Genomic DNA, 21,910 nt, shown 5'->3' with positions numbered 1-21,910 from the left:
TGCCTGTAATGTTTTTTTGTCAATTCATTAAATTTAATAGATACAAAGAAGATTTTCTTTTTCCTTACGAAACTGTCAAATTTATCCCGAACACCCTGTATGTGTGTGTGTGTAATATTGAACTTTGACGATTGCAGATCGATGTCTCTCTTTAATATCGTATGTTCTGACAGGCGCTATGATTTTCACTTGTTCTATTTTCTCCTTAACTATAAGCATCGATTTTTTGCAGAATTTTGGTCATGAAACCTGACGGAAAATTTTTCAGCGATTAAATAATTTTATTCCCAACGTAAGTGAAGCCTACTTTTATTGTTATTTTGTAATAACATAATAACAATAAATGACTTTATTATGTAATAACATAATAACTTGCGCCGTCCAAGCCTGATTGACTTCGACGGCGCAAGTCTTAATCATTGCAGCAGCATATTAATCACGATATGCCATGCTGATCCACTTTTATTCATAGCATTCCTTCATGCAAATATTAAAATTCACCACGCAGCAGCTAGGAGTTGTCTTTTATTATCTTTGGTCCATAGTTGTGTCGGAATGTAGACACGTTAGTTGGATGTATTATCCTGTACTCTGTCCTTTCACCAGTCGACATGTAGTGCTTCGCATTGATGAATGTAGTACTATCTAGTTTGCGTCGGTGTTAGATGGTGGTGGACATCCAGACGTGAGTAGGTGACACTGCCAAATCTCGTTGTCGAAAAGTTATTTAACGTGTCTGGAGCGAAACGGGGAATTGTTGTACAGCATGTAAATGAACCGTAGTTGTATCTAGAATTCATACTGCTTATCATATTAGACCACGCAAGCTAACGATATGGTGATTAATCTTGACGAAGTACTGACTGGCTCTGTAAACCTACTTCTATATCCTAATTGTACTTATCAATAACTTAAAATGTTTGTGGATAAGATTCATTACTATAAAATTATAGTTCTGAAGGGATGTGATTTTGTGAAAGTTTATTTTTTAGCAAAAAAAAGAAAAAAATCAGTTGTTTGGTTGTAACCATCTAAGTGTACGTGTGGGAGTGGAAGGGATATGCATCAGCACCCATTGCGAAACAGAAGAAGAAATTCTATTGGATAGGCGGTCTAGGCTACATTTGTTACCAGCAATTTCACTTTGGTGTCCAACGGCTTTTGCTGTCTCCCAATTTGAAACGCAGCCAACTCTTTTTCCTGTTTATTTTATTAAAAGCTTTTACTGGGATTGTTAAAGACGGTTGCTTGTGAGAAATAGCGTGAAAGCGCGAAGTCGGTAAGCAAGAGTCCCTTATCATGATCGGGGGAGAAGAGGAAGGAAATTAAATTAAAGATTGACATTTAATATATTTGCATAAAAACTTTTCTGATAAGCACTTCCCAGAATTCTCATAAGAGATAGATTTGTCCCCCCCCCCCACACAGACACACACACACATGTATGCTGGTGATCAGGATTATTCTATGATTTATTGAAATAAAATACTGCCAGTAATGAAGATATCCATTGTTATTTTGTTTTAATGGTCCGTAAATTCCAAGACTTGTGAAAATGCATTTACAATTTAAATATTTGCGTATTTCCTACGTGGTTCTTAAGTGGGTTAAAGGTTGCGAAACAATCAATGGCCTTAGCATCAAAACTTTTATACAGCCACAAAATTAAGACTTTTAACCTAGTTGCTAACTTTGCCTACCAGTCCATCTCTTCTCGGTACTGCAGTTATGATGCAGGCACTAAGAAAAACAGGTTAAATGCATAAAGTTATAAAGCGCGAGCTTCATGTGATAACTTTTACCTTGTACATTGCATTGTCATGTCCAAACGAACAATTTATAACCTTGAAGAATGTTTCTTGTAATTTTTTCGATCTTTTCTGCTTGTGTGTGCGTGCACGCCTATACATATTCGTACATGATTTTGTTTGAGGTTTAAAGTTAAAATGCTTATGACAATGTTTATTTTGTGATTGATTTTAAAACTTTTAATTCCCCCCCCCCCTCATCTTATTATTGTAATAATTTATTAAGTATTTTATTTGGCTTGAACATAATAAATATGTTACTCTCTCCGGTCAGGTCCAGACGATTAAAAGCTTGCTTTTCTTGTCACGGACATAGACAGTTTCGTAATTTCATCGGTTGATATATATACAGTATATATATACCGATGAAAAATAAATTTGACAGCAAAATTTTAAATATATAACAGTGCATTGTTTCTTTTTTTTTAGTTCATTTTAATTATTCTAATTTATTAGCTCGATGTTCTGAATCAGTACCAGGATTTCATTACCAATGAAAAATAAAATTGACAACGAAATTTAAATCGCTTCTTAATTATCAAATTTGTTTAGAGAAACGGTACTCTCGCAGACAGGTTGATGTTTATTTCAAAAAGCACTGCCTTCCATTAATTTAAAAATCACACAACGGGGAAAATTTGGATATAGACGGGACAGAGTTGATGGCTCGATCTCTAATTAACTTAAAAATCCCGATGGATTAGAATTGAGCTCTCATCACCACCTTGAAAAATGCCATCAGAAACAGTTCAAGATAATTCCTTTTCGTCGTTCTTATGATAAAACATTTGTTACGAAAAATGACAGACCCCAAGCTTTCCCCCCCCCCCCCCCCAAGTGCTTAGAAACACTACCTCAATTCTTTTTGTCAATATGCAGTCCGCTTCTGTCTTTTTTTTACTGTTAAGCTCAGTTGCTTGTTATTTTCAATTTAAATATTTGGGGGGGGCCCTCTTCCCCCCTGACGCATTTAATATTTTATATCTTTCATATCTTGTTTTGCCTATTTATCATCCTACATTCTTTCGATATGTCTTTACCTTTCATTTTGAAAACCAATCAGTTGTGATTGGTTTTCAGCTGTACGTAATTTTGACTTATATTGTTAGGCTTCAGTTTTTCTCATCGTTTTCTTTAGTTTCATTTATCTAATTTTTGTAGTTTCGGCACATACTTCTGTTGCATATATTAATAGTGTTTTGATGACCGACCATACTTCAAACTGAATGAAAATGCAAGTTGTTTCTTAAAGATAGAGTTTATCAGCCGAAATACTCATACAATCGAGAACGATTGCATTTTAACTTGCTCTTCAAACTTTCTCAATTCTGATGAGAAATTGCCAGTGGTCTTTGTAGAGGTTTATTTTTCTTTTTTTCCTTACTTATTTATGAAAATGGTTGTTTTCGTTTACGAGCTACCGGAAGCAAGTCACTTTTTAAAAATAAATAAATAACCTTGTTCGGATAACATATTTCAAAGGTGGCCGTTGGAGCTAAACCCGGATCATTTCATTTAGGATTTATAGTATATGGTATGCCCGCCTGGTTGGTCGAGTGGTTAGCATGCGCTCTCCAACCAACAAGCGGCAGGTTCGAATTCTCTTTCGAAAAAAAAAAATTCTCTTTAGAAATTCACGAGCATCCAGTGGAGAAGAATTTCATTGTCCTGTGTCAGACCACCGCTCAGCTTATTGCAGACCTGGAGTGTGGAAAAAATATCTTGTTTGATTTGTAGAATAGGGTTTCCGGGCTATGTAAAAATTAAATAAAAACGCAAGAAATATCCGTGGCATAATGAATCCATTTTACAAATACGCTTTTCATGTGCACTATGTTATCATGAATTAGTAATATTAACATTTTAAATTAGTGTCATTTAATTACCCTTTTGTAGCTGTTGTAATTTAAGCCATATGGTGGTAGTAGTAGTTTGAAATTTTTTATCATTTATTTATTTATTTTTTTTTTACAATCAAAACACAGCCCATAAACTCAAAGAGCTATCATGCTCGTCTAGAGCAGGCTTTTACAAAATGTCCATGCCTAAGATGGATATAAATTGTTGGCTGGAGGGCGGGTATGCTATCCACTTAGTCAACCAGGCGGCCTGGTAAAAAGAAAGAACGTTGCACAGTGAATGGTTGGCTAATGTACTCTGAATCACGAAAAAAGAGAGAGACCATTGCATAATTGATTGTCTGTTGGACAGTGGGCCACACACATACCAAAATCGAACGATTTTGTTATGTATGTGGCCCACTGTCCAACAATGAACTTGAATTCTGAACTTGTATTTTGACATTCACCGCGAACTTATTTTATGTGTGTAGTTCGTTTACAGGTACTAAACTGGGACACGTCACTCGTGCGGTAAATGGACCAAATACTTTCATCACCTCGAGTGTGAAATAGGGGATCAAGATAAAAAAGAAAAAGTGGGCTTCTTATCAGTGCTGCATGACTTGTAAAGTTAATTGGACTCAATGGATTAATGATAAAGGCCGGTATTTGACTTTTGAGATCTTGGTATTCAATGAAAAAACATATTTGATATCCTACGTAAACTTAGAATTGGTTATAAGACCAGTGCTTTACTCTTTAGCACTTGCTCACCAGCAAGTGCTAAGGTGAAGTGTCTATTCCATCATTAGATAGGAAATTATCACCATCATATTATAATTTCTTATCTACATCGGAAGTAAAAGGTTCATCATCCTATCTGCCTATAATTTCGCCAGAAATGATATGGGCTAGTTGATCAACTTAACAATATATCACAATGATTAGAAGCCAGGTTGTTACTAAATATTGAATTCATTCTGCGGTACTTCTTTCGTTGAAAACCTTGACGTTGTGAATGAATGAATGAATGAATGATAAGGGAGACCAATTTATCCCAGGACATCAGAGCAACAATATTAGGGAAAATGAAATGACGAGAAACTACTGCTGTTGGTTTCTTCGAAGACACGCGAAAGTGCTTGCAAGACGAAGCGAAGTGCATATAAATACTTTTGAATTTGTATTTTAAGTATTTATCTTATTTTCTTACTAATTGTTAAATGAGTAAAATATTCAAGTAGTTGAATTTTCTCTCTCTCGCACGCGCACACACACACACAAACACATATTCTCTCCCTAATTTACGATTTTTTCTACCTCATTAAACAGAACTTACCCGAAGTTATAATTCTGTTTTGGCATTCTTGTAAGAATGATGACATTCTGAGAGAGAGAGAGAGAGAGAGAGAGAGAGGTTCCATTTCTAAAGTCCGCTCTTGCTCTATACTGCATAGAATTCCTATTTTTTTTTTTTTTTTTTAAATCTTGACCAATATTCTAGAAATGTCACTTTATTCTTTTTTAATTCCCACACTTGCCGAAAAACTTCATGTTCGTAGGGAAAATTTTACTCGGAATAGAAAGGAAGTTTGAGAGCTTTCTTAACCCGGGTGGCCCAACAGTTGTGGACATCGAAGAGGTGCAGATTGGGGCAATGACTTGTCTCACAGCAGAAGAGGTCCATTTAGCAATAAAAGTACAGGAGTGGATGGCCAACTATTAGCTGCCATCAAGTCCCTGTATGAATGCCCAGAGTTTTGTGTCAAGGTAAACAGCACAAAGTCTGAACCTTTCACAGTCTCCGTTGGCCTCCGCCAAGGGTGTGTTCTGTCACCCTCCTTTTCATAATATTTATGGACCGGATTGATAGGCACAGCCGAGGCAGTGAGTGTGTCAGAATTGGAAGATGTATCATTGGACGTCTGCTTTTTGCAGATGACCTAGTTCTGCTTAGCTCTTCCACAGATGACCTCCAGCTGACCCTGGATAGGTTTGTAGCTGTTTGTGCAGACGCCGGAATGAAGATCAGTGAGGCCAAAACTGAAACATTTGTGGTCTCAAGACCCATCCCCGTGCACTCTACACGTAAGTGGAGTCCTAATGAGGCAGGCGGAGAAGTTTAAATACCTTGGATCCATATTCACGAATGATGGAAAATGGGAATGTAGAGCTAGATACTCGAATTGGCTTAGCAAGCTCAATATTGCGGGAGCTTGGCCGTTCGGTAATATTGAAGCGGGAGTTAAGCCAGAAGGCAAAGCTGGCTGTCTTCAATACAGTCTATGTCCCCATCCTCACCTATGGTCATGAGAGTTGGGTAATGACCGAAAGAATGCGGACGAATCCAAGCGGCTGAAATGAGGTTCCTTCGAGGGGTTGCGGGGCTGACAACTCGACAGATTCAGAAGTTTTGCAATTCGGGAAGCCCTCAATACTCAACCGCTGCTTCTCCGTGTTGAGAGATCACCGTTACGTTGGTACGGGCACCTAGTCAGAATGCCACAAGAGAGGCTCCCTCAGCTGGCCCTCTTTGCCAAGCCAGAGGGTGGGAGGCCACGTGGAAGGCCAAGGACTCGCTGGATAAATTATATCCAAAACCTTGGGTGGACACGTTTGGGAATCCCACCAGAACACCTGAGCTTGGTGGCAGAGGATCGTTCTGCAAGAGTTCCTCTTGCAGCTGTTGCCTCCACAACCCAATTAGGAAAGGTGGGCCTTGAAGATGTATGTATGTATGTATGTATAGAAAGGAAGTAAATTTACCCTGAAATTTGTATTTTTTATAACTTAACACACTATTAACCTCCGAAACTGCAAGTTCTTATATTATCAATGTCTTACAATTCTTCAGTGGAGTTGGGATAGAGTAGTGAGCTTTAATGCCACTCAAAGATATCCAATCCGTAGTCTCCATTTAAAGAAAAAGATGGTATCCTTTTCCGTTTAAGACTACTTTTCTCCTATATGGATCCTAACATTATACATCTGTCTAACCTTAAAATACAGTTCTCTTATTTAGTATGGTGCACAGAAAACCCCCAAAATTGATGCTATTCATTACTGAACAATCTGCTTAATAGACGCTTCTCCCACAGACGCCCTCTAGTTGCTTCCTCATAGATACTTTTATTTTACTTTGTTTATACGAGAAGGAGGTGCCTAAAAGTTCTGATAAACACTTTCACGGTGATTATCACCACTTTCCAGAACACCCTGCTACTCTACATCCATATATATTTCAGTTTGGAACTTCATCCAACCACTTTCTCATTCTTGTCTTTCATTCCATCTACCTTTGCTCTTTGAAACCACCTTCTTCATACTATTTTTCTCTAATGAGGACTGTGCCATCCTTTTTTTCCAAGAAAAAATTTCTTCTTTGTCTCTAATCATTTGCCCACACCTGTTATAAGTTTTATGAGTTCTCATGTGTAGGCTTGACGCGCGCGCACACACAACAGGAATTATATTTTCATAAATTTATTATTATACAAATTAAGTGGATATTAGATCAATTATTATTCTTATATATATATATATATATATATATATATATACAGTATATATATATTTTTTATTTTATTTTATTTTATTTTATTTATTTATTTTTTTTTCCTTTTACAGCATTCTAGCAGGGAACCTACACCGTCCACTCCTGGGTTGTCTTCATCTTCTCGGGTAACATCGCTAGAGGGAGAGAACAGAAGCGTTCACATTATGTTGCCTGAAAATGAAAGAAGCCACCTTGACGTCCAACAAGGAGTTAGTCCATATCCTGGTCCCGCAGGTAATTTATTCCCATGACTATCAGTTGCTTATCCCACCGCCTACGTTTTTAAATTGTACCTGTTGAAGAACGGATGCAGTCGTGGTGTTTGGAAATCGGAAATGAAATTTTAAATAGAATGCAGTTAAAATTAATTAAACCGTTAATATAAATTCGAAATTGAGTGATTTAGTAGTCGAAAGGAATCGTATTTAATAACGAGACGCTGGTTTTTCTTAAGTAGGTTTTTTTTTTTTTTTGTCAGATTGTTCTCTATTCAACTATATTACGATATGGATATCTGAATGATATAATATATATTTGCGCAATTTATCTTATATCTAAATTTTGATGAGTGTTTTATATTAACATTTAGCCAGTTTCATGTAGAATTAGCAAGGTTTTCTATCTCTCAGGGAACTCAGATTATCTCAAAAAAACAGACAAATCGACTAGAAATACACTTAATACATATAACGCTACTGGTCTGTAGTCATAGTTTTTCTCATCGCAATTCAGACCATTCCCAGTAATGTTAAATGTTAAAAGTTGATTTTAAATATGTCATCACGTTGCGAATGAAAATTTTGCAGCTTACCTTCTCCAGCTTTGTTTAAAACTTTCGTCAGATCGTAGTGGCCTTTTTGGTATGGTATCGAGGGGGGGGGGGGGTAGAGTAGGGTGCGTCCTCTAGAATGCAAACCAAAGGTGATTGCAAAATAGCAATAACAAGCAGCGGCTTGAGTAATTAATCTCGTTGTTAAACAGTAGTATTATGAGTAATTTGATCGGTAAGTATAATTTAACATTAATTTGACCAAATTAAATGCAATTTCCATGCTTTAAGGCAAACAAGTGTTTAGCTTCTTATCGGAGATGTAACGCTTTCCCTTGATGGAATGGTATTGCTTTTCGAATGGTCCAATCTTGATATAAAGAACGGTAAAAATGTGTCTCTGTGAAGGTCTTTATAAGGTAATAGCAGAGTAATTCGTTAAAGAAGGTAACCTGCACGGTATGAGAAACCAGTCGAATGGAAACTTGTTTGATATTTACCTGGAAATTGGAAAATATTTTCATTCACTTGTTTAGCTACATCAAAAGATGGGTCTAGGTAAGTATATCAATTAACTGTTCGTTAGTAAATTTAATTTAGGTTCTGCACCCTGATTAGATTAGATTTTGAGTTATGTAGCAGTACATGTTTTCTGTTGTGATATTGTCAATTGCTTATTTTGATTTTATCATTGAATACGTACCTACTATTCTAAAAATATTTCTCACAAATGCCAGTTTTGGTTAATAAATATAATATAGAAAACGTAATACAAAATTATAATAATCTCTGTATAAAAAGAAGAGAAACGAAAGCAGTGGTGTGAGATAGATTACAGAAAAACATAATAGAAAATCAACTGGCCACGTGTAAGATCACTTTATTGATAATAGATGTCGCCACTGAATTAACGTTCTCTAAATTCATGGAATTGTAAGATTTATAAACCATTTTCGAAACAAGGAATTAATTAAATATATAACAATTACCATAGTTATGATAATCCAAATCTCCGATAATTATGATCATTATGTATAATAAGTTAAAATATATGTAACTGAAAATGCTATTTTTAGAAACTTTTCAGAATAGAACATAGATGGCAGCACAGTCGATTCCATAAACTACTTCGCGATTTATTTGGTAGGACGGCTTTCGTACGTCGCTTTAATTACATTGGTTATTATGGAAACGAAAGTATTAAAAACAAAGATGAAATTGTTTTCGTATTTTTATAATACAGAATATAAAGGTTTTGATTTTAATCAGTTTCAGTCTTTAGTCGTTCTGGATGTAGAAATTCCTCATCATAAAAAAATAATACAGAAAAGTTTACTTCCAAAAAAAAGCGAAATGAAACTATTCGCTAGATGAATCATGATCATCTCATTCGAAGTATTTTTCTATCTATCTTTCTTTTGCTTTTTCTCCCCTTTATAAAATATTTATATTTCATGAATATTTATAGAGAGAATTAAAACATAATTTTATTTTTGTAGTTTGAAGTTAAACCTTTAAATGTCCTTGCTCGTTAGTTTTTTTCCCCTTTTTTGTACTGTTTATCTCTTCTGCGTATGCTCGTGCGCAAGAACGTACAGCACGGATTATAATTATAGGTCATTATGCCCTTAATGGATGCAGTCATTTTTAATAAGGCGCAGATCACACCGAACTAAATTCGTGAGAAACATTACATATCGACCCATAAACCAGTAATATTTCTCATTTCGAATAGCGTAGAAAAGTCGTTCGTTTGCTTCTATTTCCTTTATTGAGACATTATATTTGAGTTCTGCAGTTGAGATAGTCAGTATTAATTATTAAACAATCCGCCGGAAGAATTAAATATGCAGTTGCAGCAGTTTTGATTTTTAATTAATCAGTAATTAATATACTGGTATTTATGTATTTATTCCGCATCTGTGAGATTACGGCAACTTAAGACCCCCCCCCCCCCCCACACACACACAGAGTATGGGTGGAGAGGAATTTTCATAATCGTTACCCCTTATTTACAGACATGCAGTAAGCTGTTCTTTTCTGTTTTATTGTAGTTTTTATGAATCCTGGTATGAAAAATAAACGAACTAGTTAAAATAATGATAAGAGATCCTTCATTTTTTGCCATTACACAAACGCTTCATGAAGTAGATACGAGCTTCATGAGAAACTGTTGGATTGATGTTCAACGGAAATGCCTTACGTTGTTTATCAAAGTCATTTATATGAACATAACTAGCTTGATCATTCACTCCTCCGAATAACAATTGGTGTATTGTTCCACACGAAATAAGTTTTAGTTTCTGTTGGTGAAAAAGGAAGTCACGCAAATATGCACTCGCCAGCGTTTATTAGAAGTTAACGATGTACCTGTCGGGTTGGCAACCCCGGAATTTTTTTCTTTAAGAACAAGAAGAGAAAAATTTACGGTTTTGTTTTAGCTTCATAACTAAATTTTTATTACGAAATATAGCAACTACGACAAGATTAAAGTTCGGTATTTTTATTTATTTATTTATTTTATTAACCTCACGGGAAATTATATTTAAGCAAAATGAAACAGCAAAGTTACTTCCGACAATTTAGTAAATAAAATCAAGTTAGCAACTGTTATAAAAATTACTGCTAATAATTTTTTGCAGAGGTGCTATGCTGCTAAACTTCACCAATTCAATTGAAATTATATTTGACAAAAAAAAAAAAGATTTATTTTATTTATTTATTTTTTTTTTTCAACCGTAACCCTAGCAAGTTTTACGTAAAGAGAGTTCACAACTTGCTTTGTATGTACTGAAAGCAATTGACTTATCGAAGTATCCATTGTATTTACATCTTGTTTCCCAGGTTACTTCGCTTGAGAACTTTTATTAACGTACGCTATGGTGAAATATGAATAGAAACAATAATATAATTTCTTATTTAACATATGATATATAACTTAACTCAGAAGAAAACCTTACAAGTGTCCTACATTTAATAGAGATACATTTTTCTTGAAGCTTATGAATTAAAAAAAAAAAGAAAGAAAGAAAGGTAAAATCAAAATAAATATAAAAAAGAGGAAATTCTTCGTATTTTTATAAGCATCCAACTTGATCTAATTAAATGGACGGTTGGTGACTTAGGTTTGTGTATGGTTGGGTGCACGCGCTCTTAAAATATTTTCAGTAATAAATGTTTGTCTAATTATTCACTTTAGGTACCTCCATAGCTCAAGTTGGTTTGATGAAGTCTTTTTGGTTGAAAAGACTTAGTTTTGAATCCTGTCTGGGACGCAAAAATCTTTATTCTTCCCTAGATTCAAGTTTTTCGTCTCCCACAAATCTGCCAGAGAATCCAAGAAATTTACATATAAGAATGTATATGCTAAGACTAACAAACTTTATCCTAAAATTATGGCTACGAAAGCTAATCTGAGCAGGTAGTGAGCCGTAATTACTGTGGATTATTATTCGTTAGCCTGGTTGGCCGAGTGGTTAGCGTGTCCGCTCTCAAGCCAAGAGGCTGCGGGTTTGAATCCCGCCGTGGGCATGGATGTTTATGATTGTCCTACAGACTTTGTGTGGAAAGGGAATCTGCGACCCTACACTTATTCTAGCAGGAGACATCATTGCCAAAACCATGTGAGGTACGGCAGTGACCATACGACGTCTACGGACGTCAAATGTGGGTGAAAAAAAAAAAAAAATTCACTTTTCGGCGATAAGTTTGTGTGTGCGCGCGCGCGTTCGTTTAAAATAGTAAACATCAAAAAAGAAGAAAAAGTTTAAAATAAGCAATTGAAGGGTAATTTAAAGCTATTTGGATTTCGTTGGACGACCTTCTGGTGAAAGTAACCTATCTTAAAAGTTCTCATTCATTACACGCCAACTTGTTTATGCCCTTCTCACGGAGACAGTTTTAATTAAGACCCGCAAAATGGACGTGATTAAGTGAGTTTAAGAATCGTACCGAACGAGTGTTTACTGGAACAGAGGCAGTAGGTGCTTTTCCGCCGGAAGGCGTTGTTTATGAGGCGCCCAGCCGAATCACATTTGTCACTCACCAGCGTACATTAACAAACTCCGATGCACATCCCATGACTAATGTTCTCGAGATGTATAAGCGGAATCAGGAGCTGAAAGGCAAACTGTGTTCCAAAGCTTGAAATAATTGAAAGCGACTTAACATGCTTCAGTTGTGAGGCGATGCAATCATGCAGAAGAATGCAATGGGCCTGTATTGATTTATGGAATATTAGCCTGTCACCTATGTATTTTGGTGGTGATTGATGAGTCAGTGATTCGGAGTGCCATACAAACAGTTTTCCACTCCGCATACCAGTGGAGGTAACGATACTTTGAGAGCCTTTGCTTTCTGTACAACACCGATTTAACCCAGCTAGGGGAGAGTTGTGACAGCACCCAGCATAAAAGAAGCAACTTAAATATTGATTTCGTTTTGAACGAACGGAGCTGGTCATAACTGAAGAAGAATGATACATAAGTAATAGATAGAGGAGGTATCTATCTGCCTTACTTCTATTTTTTTATTTGTGTTTTTTTGTTTATTTTTTTTCTCCCTCCCAATTCAGAGGTTTCATACGGTCGGTGTTCATAGAGCTGATTGCTATTATTGGCCTGTACTGAACTATGCCATTGCGAACGTCTAGGGAATTGATTAAGTGATTTTCCCCCCTTCTTTCAGAAAGCGATTCTGTTGAGTTTATGTTCCTAGTTCTTTATTTCTTCTCTAACTGTTAAAATGCACAGATTACGATGATAAAAGTTTTTAACATTGATTACAATGCAGCGTTTATTGGCCGATAGTTTTTTTTTTTTTAACCACGATTATAAAAAAATTAACTCTGAAATGTGTAGTGTAAAACTTAATCATGATTAGGGCACCATATGAAAATATGTGCGTGCAATATATATATATAATAGTATTTCGTGTAAGTTGTCAAAAATTATGAAAAAATTAATAAAATCATTTTTTTATACCTTACGGACTGTCATTCTCTAATCTTTCAACCTTATATTATACTCTTAACTAATCTTTAATAACTAATCTTTCAACCTTAACTTTTTTTTTTTTTTTTTTTTGCTCATACATACGGATAATTTTTCTTTTGTTTTTACGATCTTTACATGGCGTTATTACCTTGAACCATAATAACAGCTGCGAACCATGACTTCAGTTTTCAGTTTGGTTTTCCGCTGAGCTGAATTCGACTTCGTATATGTGTTCAATGATTTTTACATGTTTTATGTTGATTTCGAACCCAGCATCAACTTTTAAAGATTTGTGTTATTTATGGCTGGTTAGCATAGAAAAATTTTTTTATGGTATCTGAGCTAAAAGTGAATTTGAATCGAAAAGGCTTTGCTCTCCATATTTCTAGGAAAAAATCGTTCTTCAGTACCAACAAGCTTTGGATTCGAATACCTATGGAGTGTTTGTGAAAGTTCTTAAAGTAGTAGAAAATTCTTATCGCCTGGTGTGAGATCGCTCAATTATTGGAAGCTGGAAAACTACCATTTTTTGGTCTCCAGAACAAGATTCCCGTATTCTTCAAACCTTGCCTTACCCATGACACATTAAGTAATAGATTTCTAACCTTTTATAGCTGGAATTGACGTAATAATATACTCGTACAAGTTCAAAACCGATAACTAAGTAGTTTATTTTTGAGCGGACTGTATATAGTAATTCATAAGGGAGTTTACAGCGTGAATTGGTTTGCACTGGAATAATGGCAGATGCAAAAAAATCTTACAGCTATAGTTCGCCCACCGATTAGAGATCCCTCGACACTTCTGCGCATGTCAGAAAAAGGAGAATCCATTCCGATAATAGGGTAATCAATCTGTCTTCTGGGATGTGTTTGTTTATTATTACAGGGCGGAAAATTTAGCTTTTCTTTTACGAATATTGTAGTTTTTAAAGTGTAACTATTTTGCTTGTATAACAGTTGGAAAAATGTACGTAGAGTATTAATAAAATTAAAAAAGGTATAGCATAAAACAAAAATTTAACTAAGTTTATTTTTAAGAAAGTTTTCTATAAAATAAAAATAATTATACAGAAAAACAAATTTTTTCAAATGAACTTAGATATTCTAAACTTACAGTTGAGAGAACTGAGACACTTTAATGTCCTAAACCGATTAATTATTTATGACTTGTTGTGACTCTTTTAACAAATCCCTCAAAAAAAAGGTTGGAAAAAAATACCATTATCAAAGTGAAAGTGATGGCGATTCGGACACCCGAATCGCCATCACTTTCACTTAAACTGATCACCAAAGGTTCGCATAATTCTTCGATAATTCTGTCTCTGTCCCAATACATATTTTCCAATGAGGTGACATGACAGCAATATTTTTCCCAGTTTTAAACTGCAATACTTTCAATCACCTGTTCTGAAAGCTTAAAAACTTTCGACATGTCAATATTTCCAGTTACGTTGCGATGGCGAATGAAACTTTTCACTTCTGCCCAAATATACTCAATAGTATTAATATCGCAATGATATGGTGGTAGCCTCAAAGATAGAAATCTGTGCTCTTTGAGCATCGTGTCGAATTTAAATAGTTTAGTTGTGGGCGAGTTTCTTTTGACCAAATTAAGCAATTCAATTTTTCACATATCTGGGGAATGAGAAATGTTATTTGCAGAGAGCCAATCCATAAGAACTTGTTTCTTATTAGACCAATTTGGAACTTTGTTTGATCGAATAGAGTGATATGAAGCGTTATCAATTATAACAACATCATTTTTAGGAAGGTTTGGAATCAGTTTTTCTTCTGCCCACTTTTCGAAGATCGTAGAATTCATTTGCCTATGGTAATTGGCTTTGTATAGTAAGTTTGAATTCGGTAAAAATTTCTCCACCCGCACACAAAATTATTATGCGCCGCGAGGCATTTCCGGTTTGTAGCACCTCCACATTCTTCTTTAGACTGCCAACATTTTCCATAATTTAAATTACTATCAATCCAAGTTTCATCTAGATACACAATCGGTTTTTTTTCCTCCCTGAAACGTCTTATTGCTCTCAAATACTGCGTTCTAGATAAAACAATGTCACTTCGCTCATTCACGTAAAATTCGTGAATAGTTCTTCTTATAACGTCTACATCAAAATCATTCAAAGCTACGGTTTCGATGGTTTTCTTTACTCTGGCGCTTTTTTTAGGAGATTTAAATTTTGGCTTACCTTCACCTTTTGATTCCCTACGAATTGTTTTAACAGTCGACCCCGATACGCCCTCAATTGCACTTGCACGTTTTATGACTTGAGAAAGGGGAACAAGGAGACGATTCTTTTTTGCAGAATGTCAGCACATTATTCAACATTCTTTTGCAAGAGCTACTGAAACGTTTAACAACAGACTTTGTCGAGTGTACTGGATCCATCATACAAATTAACAATAAAAAAATAATGCAAAAAAAGCGACAACAAAAATCAAGCTAGTACTAGTACAGCGGCAGACAAGAAAGCACGTGATTTTGCATGTTGGCGACCAATTCGTACATCCTTCATTTCTTTCTCCCCTTCAGCATGAATCGACTATTCTTGGCAAAATGCCAAGGTGAGATCTACAAACGGTGGGCGAACTATAATATATCTGTAAATTGTGTGTGTGTTCTCAGGTAGGTTTGTGTTTTTCTGCAAAATCCCTTACCGCCTTCATATGAAGACAGTTAACTCACGATCAGCAAAAAAGCAGATTTCCCTCTTACCAGACCTAGACTGGTTCGAACCAAGTTCTTTCTAACGAAATACGTTGAATTGGGACTGCCATAAAAAACATGGCTCACTGCTGACGCTATATAATGAATACTTTTATCTAATGATAATTTGGCTGATAGATGTCGCCACATGACTCCCCAGGAAGTTCATTTATGTTACTAAATCAGTCATTATTTAATATTGAAAAGTTTTATTAAAATATTTAAAAATACTGTTAGTTAGCTCAATTTTTGTTTCCTTGCTCCATTAAAAATAAAATGGGAACAAATGTCATGCCCCCAATACTTATGCACTTGTTTTCTAATCATGTCTGTTATATTTTTAACTAAACGAACACTGTACGTTATGTACGCGTCTGTTAAATGTTTTTAGTGCATTAATAAGAGGTAAACCTTAGCATAAAACAAAAATGGTTCAAAAGTACTTTAATTATGAATAGTCTAGAGAAAGGATGAAACATGTTTTTCCACATATAAATTTTACCTATACAAAGGTTTTTATATTTTCCATCCTTATAATGTTGGTTTTGAAAACCTGTTAAGAATATTGCGTGATGTATGATTCTAATAAGAGAAGGCATGATGGTAAGATACTTGGGATGGCCAACTCAAGATCTACGGCGCCAAACTTGTCTCCGATGGCATTTGGAATGGCCCTTCTGATGACCAACATAAAAATAAAATAAAAAGTTGATTTAAAAAAAAATGCCCTTCAGAAAGACAATGCGAACTCATTAAGTCCGAAGAATATAACAGGAGAAGACAGTAAATAAAACTGCACACTCTTGTTTTCCTAGAAAACCAAGAGCGTAATAACAGAATTTCTGTTTATAGTTGTAACCTCCTAAATTGGCTTATTGTAATGAGCTGGAAATAATTTCAGCTTATAGATAGGTTCATTTCAGTTTTTTTTTTTTTTTTTTTTTTTTTTTTTTTTTTTTTTCCACTTTGGTGAAGAAGGCACACAATCACAAACTTCTCTTTCTGTTGAAAGTAATTTCTGTTTGTATTGTATTACAGCGTACCGGAATTGAGTTTTTACTAAGCCGTTATGCATGGTCAGTCTTAATCCTGGAGAGCTGCGCGGCATTAACGCCCAGGCAATGTCTTATCAAAAATCAGTCTGTATTTTTGTTTGCACGGTTAGCCTAGTGGCTTTGCGCTTCGCAACCATATGCCTGGGAAAGGAGTGTCCTAGGTTCGATTCCCGTCGGCGACGAGAGGAGCTTAAGGATCATCTTCAGCCATAGCCAAGTTAGCCGGTCTTGGGCGTGGACAGCAGGGTTTTTCTCCCCAGTTTAACTGGGGGTTTTCATCCCACAAACAGGAAAACCGTCCCCGTGAACACGCACACACACATGGATACAGTCCGGAATACCTAAAACGATCCCTCTAGCCATAAGTCAGAATTGTCAGTTATGCTGGTCTCGAGCTCGGATAAAAATAGGAGGGGATTGAGGTGGTGCCGTACCTCCCCGAAATAGGGGCTCACTGCCGTTGAATCACCATACGAAATTAAAAAAAGAAAAGAAAAAAAGTCTGTTTTTGAAGAAAATGGCAGTTTTCTGGAAGGGATTCTTACAGAATCTCTCTCTCATTAGTGTCTTGAATGAAGATCTGGACAGAATTTTCACTACATTTTCTTACTTAATTTGGGGTGGTTTAGTTGATTGAGTTGCCTTTATGTCAGCTATAAGACGGTCTCATGGGAAAGCACACTTACGTTATTCCTTAAATCCCAGATCATTTTAATTCTCTTATAAAAACCGAATTATTTACTCTAAATGTTGAGCAAAACTGTTTAATATTACCACGCTTTTGAGCTCAAATACGTCGCAGTCATCTTTGCATCCTTCGGCAAAGTGCATTGCGAGATATGCTATTTGTTTTTCTTCTTTCTGTGAGCCTTCATTTTCAGTAAGGGTATTTGAACAGTAATGAAAATGTCATAAAATGTTTTGGAGTTCACTGGAACCGAACAATCAGATGGTAAAATGTAAGTTATACGAGGATAATACGGTGTATTATTGCAAAGTGATTAGACTGGAATCATAGAACATAGACCTAAGGAGAATTGTAGAAAAAGTCTTTTTCGCCCACTTAACTAACTGTATCGTTAAAAGGCTGTTTTCTCCTCCTTCCACTTATTTGTTGAAAGTTTCCAAAGTGGCCACCTAAACCCAGCCAGTCATGCAACCATTTATCAAAATTTTCTGTACCTACCTCTCCAGTGTGCAGTCTCACTTGCAGTTGTCGCTAAGGCAACAGCAGTTATGAAGTCACAATACGATAAATTATTCAGCGGAGCCTGAAGAGGCAGAAATAAATGACAGTCTTTAGCCGTCACCACCGGTATCCAAGGAGAAAGAATCATTTATCAGCCGTCCGCTGTTGATGCCAGCAAACGTTCTAGGAATAGATTCATTGATCTCCTGGGTAAACGGTAAATCCTGCTGCCGAACCCCCAGCTCCTTTGTCTTCTTGAACGCTGAGGATCTTCGGGTGGGGCAAGGAAAAAAAAAAAAAATACCACAAGATAAAGTGGCGCCTTTGTGAGCACAACTTGGCTAATACCTCGTCCGTCTTGTGCCAATAAGAGAAGAGTGGAACGGAAGTCACAAAAAAATAGGGAAAAAAAGCATTCTATCAGTCCTTTTCCTCCCTCCACCTTTGGTCAGAGCTTTGTACTTAAACATGTAAGGTGTCCTTTTGATCTCGCTTGTCGACTACAATGAGTACGGTCTTATTTAGAAACAACACTGACCTTATCTGGTACAGTTTGTTTCTGTCTCCCACACATGCACTTTTGATCCTAGAATATTACCAAGAAGGTGGTTGGGGAATTATTTTCGAATGAAGTCAAATCTCAGTGATTTCGAAAGATACAAATATTTGAATTAAACGAAGATTTAGCACTATCTTATCTTTGACTGTAATTACGGATTGAAAATGTCCGTGTCGTTGTTTGATTATCTTTGTTTAATTTAATGTGCTTTGATTTATTTCAATCAATTTTTGATTGATGAAAAATTGAAAGTTCGTTACAGATATCTGTCTGTTCTTTTATAGTTTCTGTCGACCCAGTGTATTATTAAACTTGCTCTTACTGTATTAACAATAGTACTGGTAGTAGTTTTTAACCTGTACGCTAACTCCTAGCTTTTAAATTGCTATTGAGTGAGTGTATTAATCCCTCCCCCCCCCAAGGCTTTATATAAGCCAACAAGTACTAGAAAAATGCTACAAACTGTAGCTTATCGAAGGATTAAATCAGCACAAAATGTTCGATTCTGTCAATGAATAAAGGGGAGAGGAAAGAGTTGCAACGTTTCAGCTTGTTCTTCAACTTTCAAATTGTTCGTTGCGAGACTGCACGATTTTTATAGCAGTTTTCATTCGAAATTTATTCAGAAGGAAATTCTGTTTTGCCAGACGGTTGTAGAACACAAATGGTTCTGAAAGAAACACTGGTACTTACTTTTATGTACCGTCAATGTGTTAGTGCGAGGCTCGCATTCTTTCTCGCCCTCCATTTGGATTTGTTATTTTCTTCCGACTCACGGCTCAGACGTTTGATAGCGCAGTATACGCTATGAATGGGAAAACAACTAACCTCTACGGAAAAATAACTTTTCCATTCACTGAGGAAATGAGAAGGTTCGTGAATATGGCTTCTTCAGACAGCATTGAAAACAATTTGTGAAACAGTCTGTTAAACTGCCATGATTCATTAGTCTGTGTGTTTGTAGGTAATAGTTATTCCCGCATTGTTCAGATAATTGGATATTCGACCACATTCTTTACTCTGTAATGATTGCATGGTGGAGTAGAGTGATCCGGTCTTTAGTTGATTTACTTTTTCATTTTAATTTCCGCAGTCATCATGATATGAAAGTGTAGCAATAAGTATAATCTTTACTTTTGCAACTCACAAGTAGAGGCTTCGGTACTCACTGTTGTGAAGGTTTTTAGACTGTGGATTTTTTGTCTTGCCTCGGCCTAGTTGATCGAATGGATTCACAAACATCTATGTTGTGGACGTGAATGTTGGCGAATGATTTCAGGTGGTAGATGATCACCAGGTGTAAAATTGCTACCCTAGTTATTGGAGGAAGTGGTACAGGATTTCCGGATTATCTGTCTATTCACAGTATTACTGACCCTTTACATTCTTTGATATAAATAATAATAATTATTATTATTATCATTGTTATAAAAGTTGAATTTTATCACTCGGTGTGAGATCACCACCACCACCTTGCTTAGTGTCTAGGGGTAGTGTTCCCAAATATTTAATCCTTTTCCCACCCAGTGTGCTGTATGTTACCAGACATCGTGAGTGGGATTATTATATGATTTTTAAAAATAAGTGTCTTCATTGACAGTTTCACATGCATTCTTTGCATTTTACTCCATCTTTTCCATCCAGAGAAATGCTGTGGAATGTGTCTATTTTCAAAGATAAAAGTACTTTTTTTTAATGTTTGTATGAAATGTGTAAAGTGCAAATGAAACACTCGGAAATACAACATGCCCTATTTTGTATTTTTGAGGTTGTGTAGAATACAAAATGTCGAAAATCTATTAAATTTGTTATATTTCAATCTCGATACATTTCATAGGATTTTATTTATTTTTGGAGCTTTCCCCCCATTCATTCATTCACACTTCTGGTCTAATTCAAGAATACTAACTACAGCTGTTGTAGCATATCCCGAGGACAGTTCTGCATTTCTTTTGGCACACGAGTTAAAGAAAGGAAAAAAAAAAATTCTATAACAAGTATTGAATTAGAGATGAGACTTTTCTGAGGAATTGTGCAAACTTACTTCTGAATCTGAATTTTCTATTGCCATTATGTCGCTAGCGCTAGTCAGGATTTAATTATCTTTGTAGTAATACATCTAGATTAATCTGTTCAGAGCCCTCATTAATCGTAAGCACTGCAGTATACTATTTTAGAAATTCCTCAATCATCAGTTAATGAAATGCCAAATAGTGGTGTGCGCGTCTATCCTGCAGTTTTCATTTTGTAGTTACTGGAAATGTTATTCTTTGTTACATGTTAATATACTCTCCGTATCACTAAATTTGTCATGCTTACTGTTTTGACCAAAGGTTCCAGTTCTAGAGATATCCGTATTCTATAACAAGCTTTGATGAGTGTTAGGCCGGCGCACATTTAACTTGCCTAGAATTATGATTTATTTATTTTTTAAGTGCACACAGAAATAAAGAAAGAATATGTTACGTTTTGTGCGAAATTTTCTCCCTTTTAAATGAGGTCGATAATTTGTAAAAAGTAATGATAAATTTCTAAATTCCAAGTTTTATTCAAAGCGAATATTTTGTCAGCGTATTAACTAATGGACACTATGGTTGGCCAAGTTTATAGCGCACTTGCTCTTCGGCCAACAAGCCACTGATTCGGATCCCTCAGTGTACAAGGATGTTTGTGTTAGTCTTTATATGGGAGATGAATTTCATTGCCCTGTTTATTTATTGGTGGTTTTCCATGCTTGGAACTTTTTCTAGATAATAATAAAATAAAAAATAACTCTTATCCCACCCACAGTTCCAATTTAATATAGATGTCTCGCGGGGATTTCACATAAAAAAAAAAAGACGCATGAGACAGTCCCCGTAGCCTCGTATTAATTAAAATGTATATTGCGAGGAGATAAAAAAACAACACTCTTCCCGTTAATTTATAAACTTAATAATCATGTTGAATGACAGACTTGGTTCTATTTTAGTAGCTTAATTATTAATTAATGCTATATATCCTCGTAAAATTAGTTATGCTGATGTATTCGTTTTCCTATTTGATTATAAAGTAAATTATAACAGGACAAGAAATTATGTTGTTTTATTTAATTCTTTACCCAAGCGTAAGCAAGCAAAGTTTGCACGTAAAGCGCCTTCATTGACAGGACTGATTGTACACAGAAGCTGTCGCAATAACCCTGGTATCCCATAATGCAAAGTACACTTCTTTTGACGTGTGATCATTATCTAGATCGGTTTGGATCTTGATTGTGGTCTCATCAGTGGCAGATAGAACCAGGAAGATACTGAGATTAAATCAACGAAGTATTTCCACAGTGATATTTTTCTGTGTTTAGCTCTCACTGATGAGAAGACCTCAATCAAGATCCGAACCGGTCTGGATAGTGATCCAATAAGACATAGCATTATGC

General features: G+C 35.7%; 1 protein-coding gene across 4 annotated transcripts in view; it reads left to right on the top strand.

Moving 5' to 3' along the window:
- Positions 1 to 21,910, top strand: part of LOC150110248 (uncharacterized) — a 416,889-nt gene that overhangs the window by 93,621 nt on the left and 301,358 nt on the right. For all 4 annotated transcript variants that reach the window (XM_090398551.1, XM_090398541.1, XM_090398530.1 and 1 more), the window contains exon 2: positions 7,277 to 7,439. In XM_090398551.1, the coding sequence (XP_090254677.1) occupies positions 7,277 to 7,439 (163 nt within the window). The remainder of the gene's footprint in view (positions 1 to 7,276; positions 7,440 to 21,910) is intronic.

This window comes from Typopeltis vanoorti, chromosome 1, assembly GCF_054136105.1.
Source record: "Typopeltis vanoorti isolate ZY-2024b chromosome 1, IOZ_Tvanoo_1.0, whole genome shotgun sequence".
Taxonomy (NCBI): Eukaryota; Metazoa; Arthropoda; class Arachnida; order Uropygi; family Thelyphonidae; genus Typopeltis; species Typopeltis vanoorti.
The sequence above is the reverse complement of the archived record's forward strand: the minus strand, read 5'-3'. Positions and strand labels throughout refer to the sequence as shown.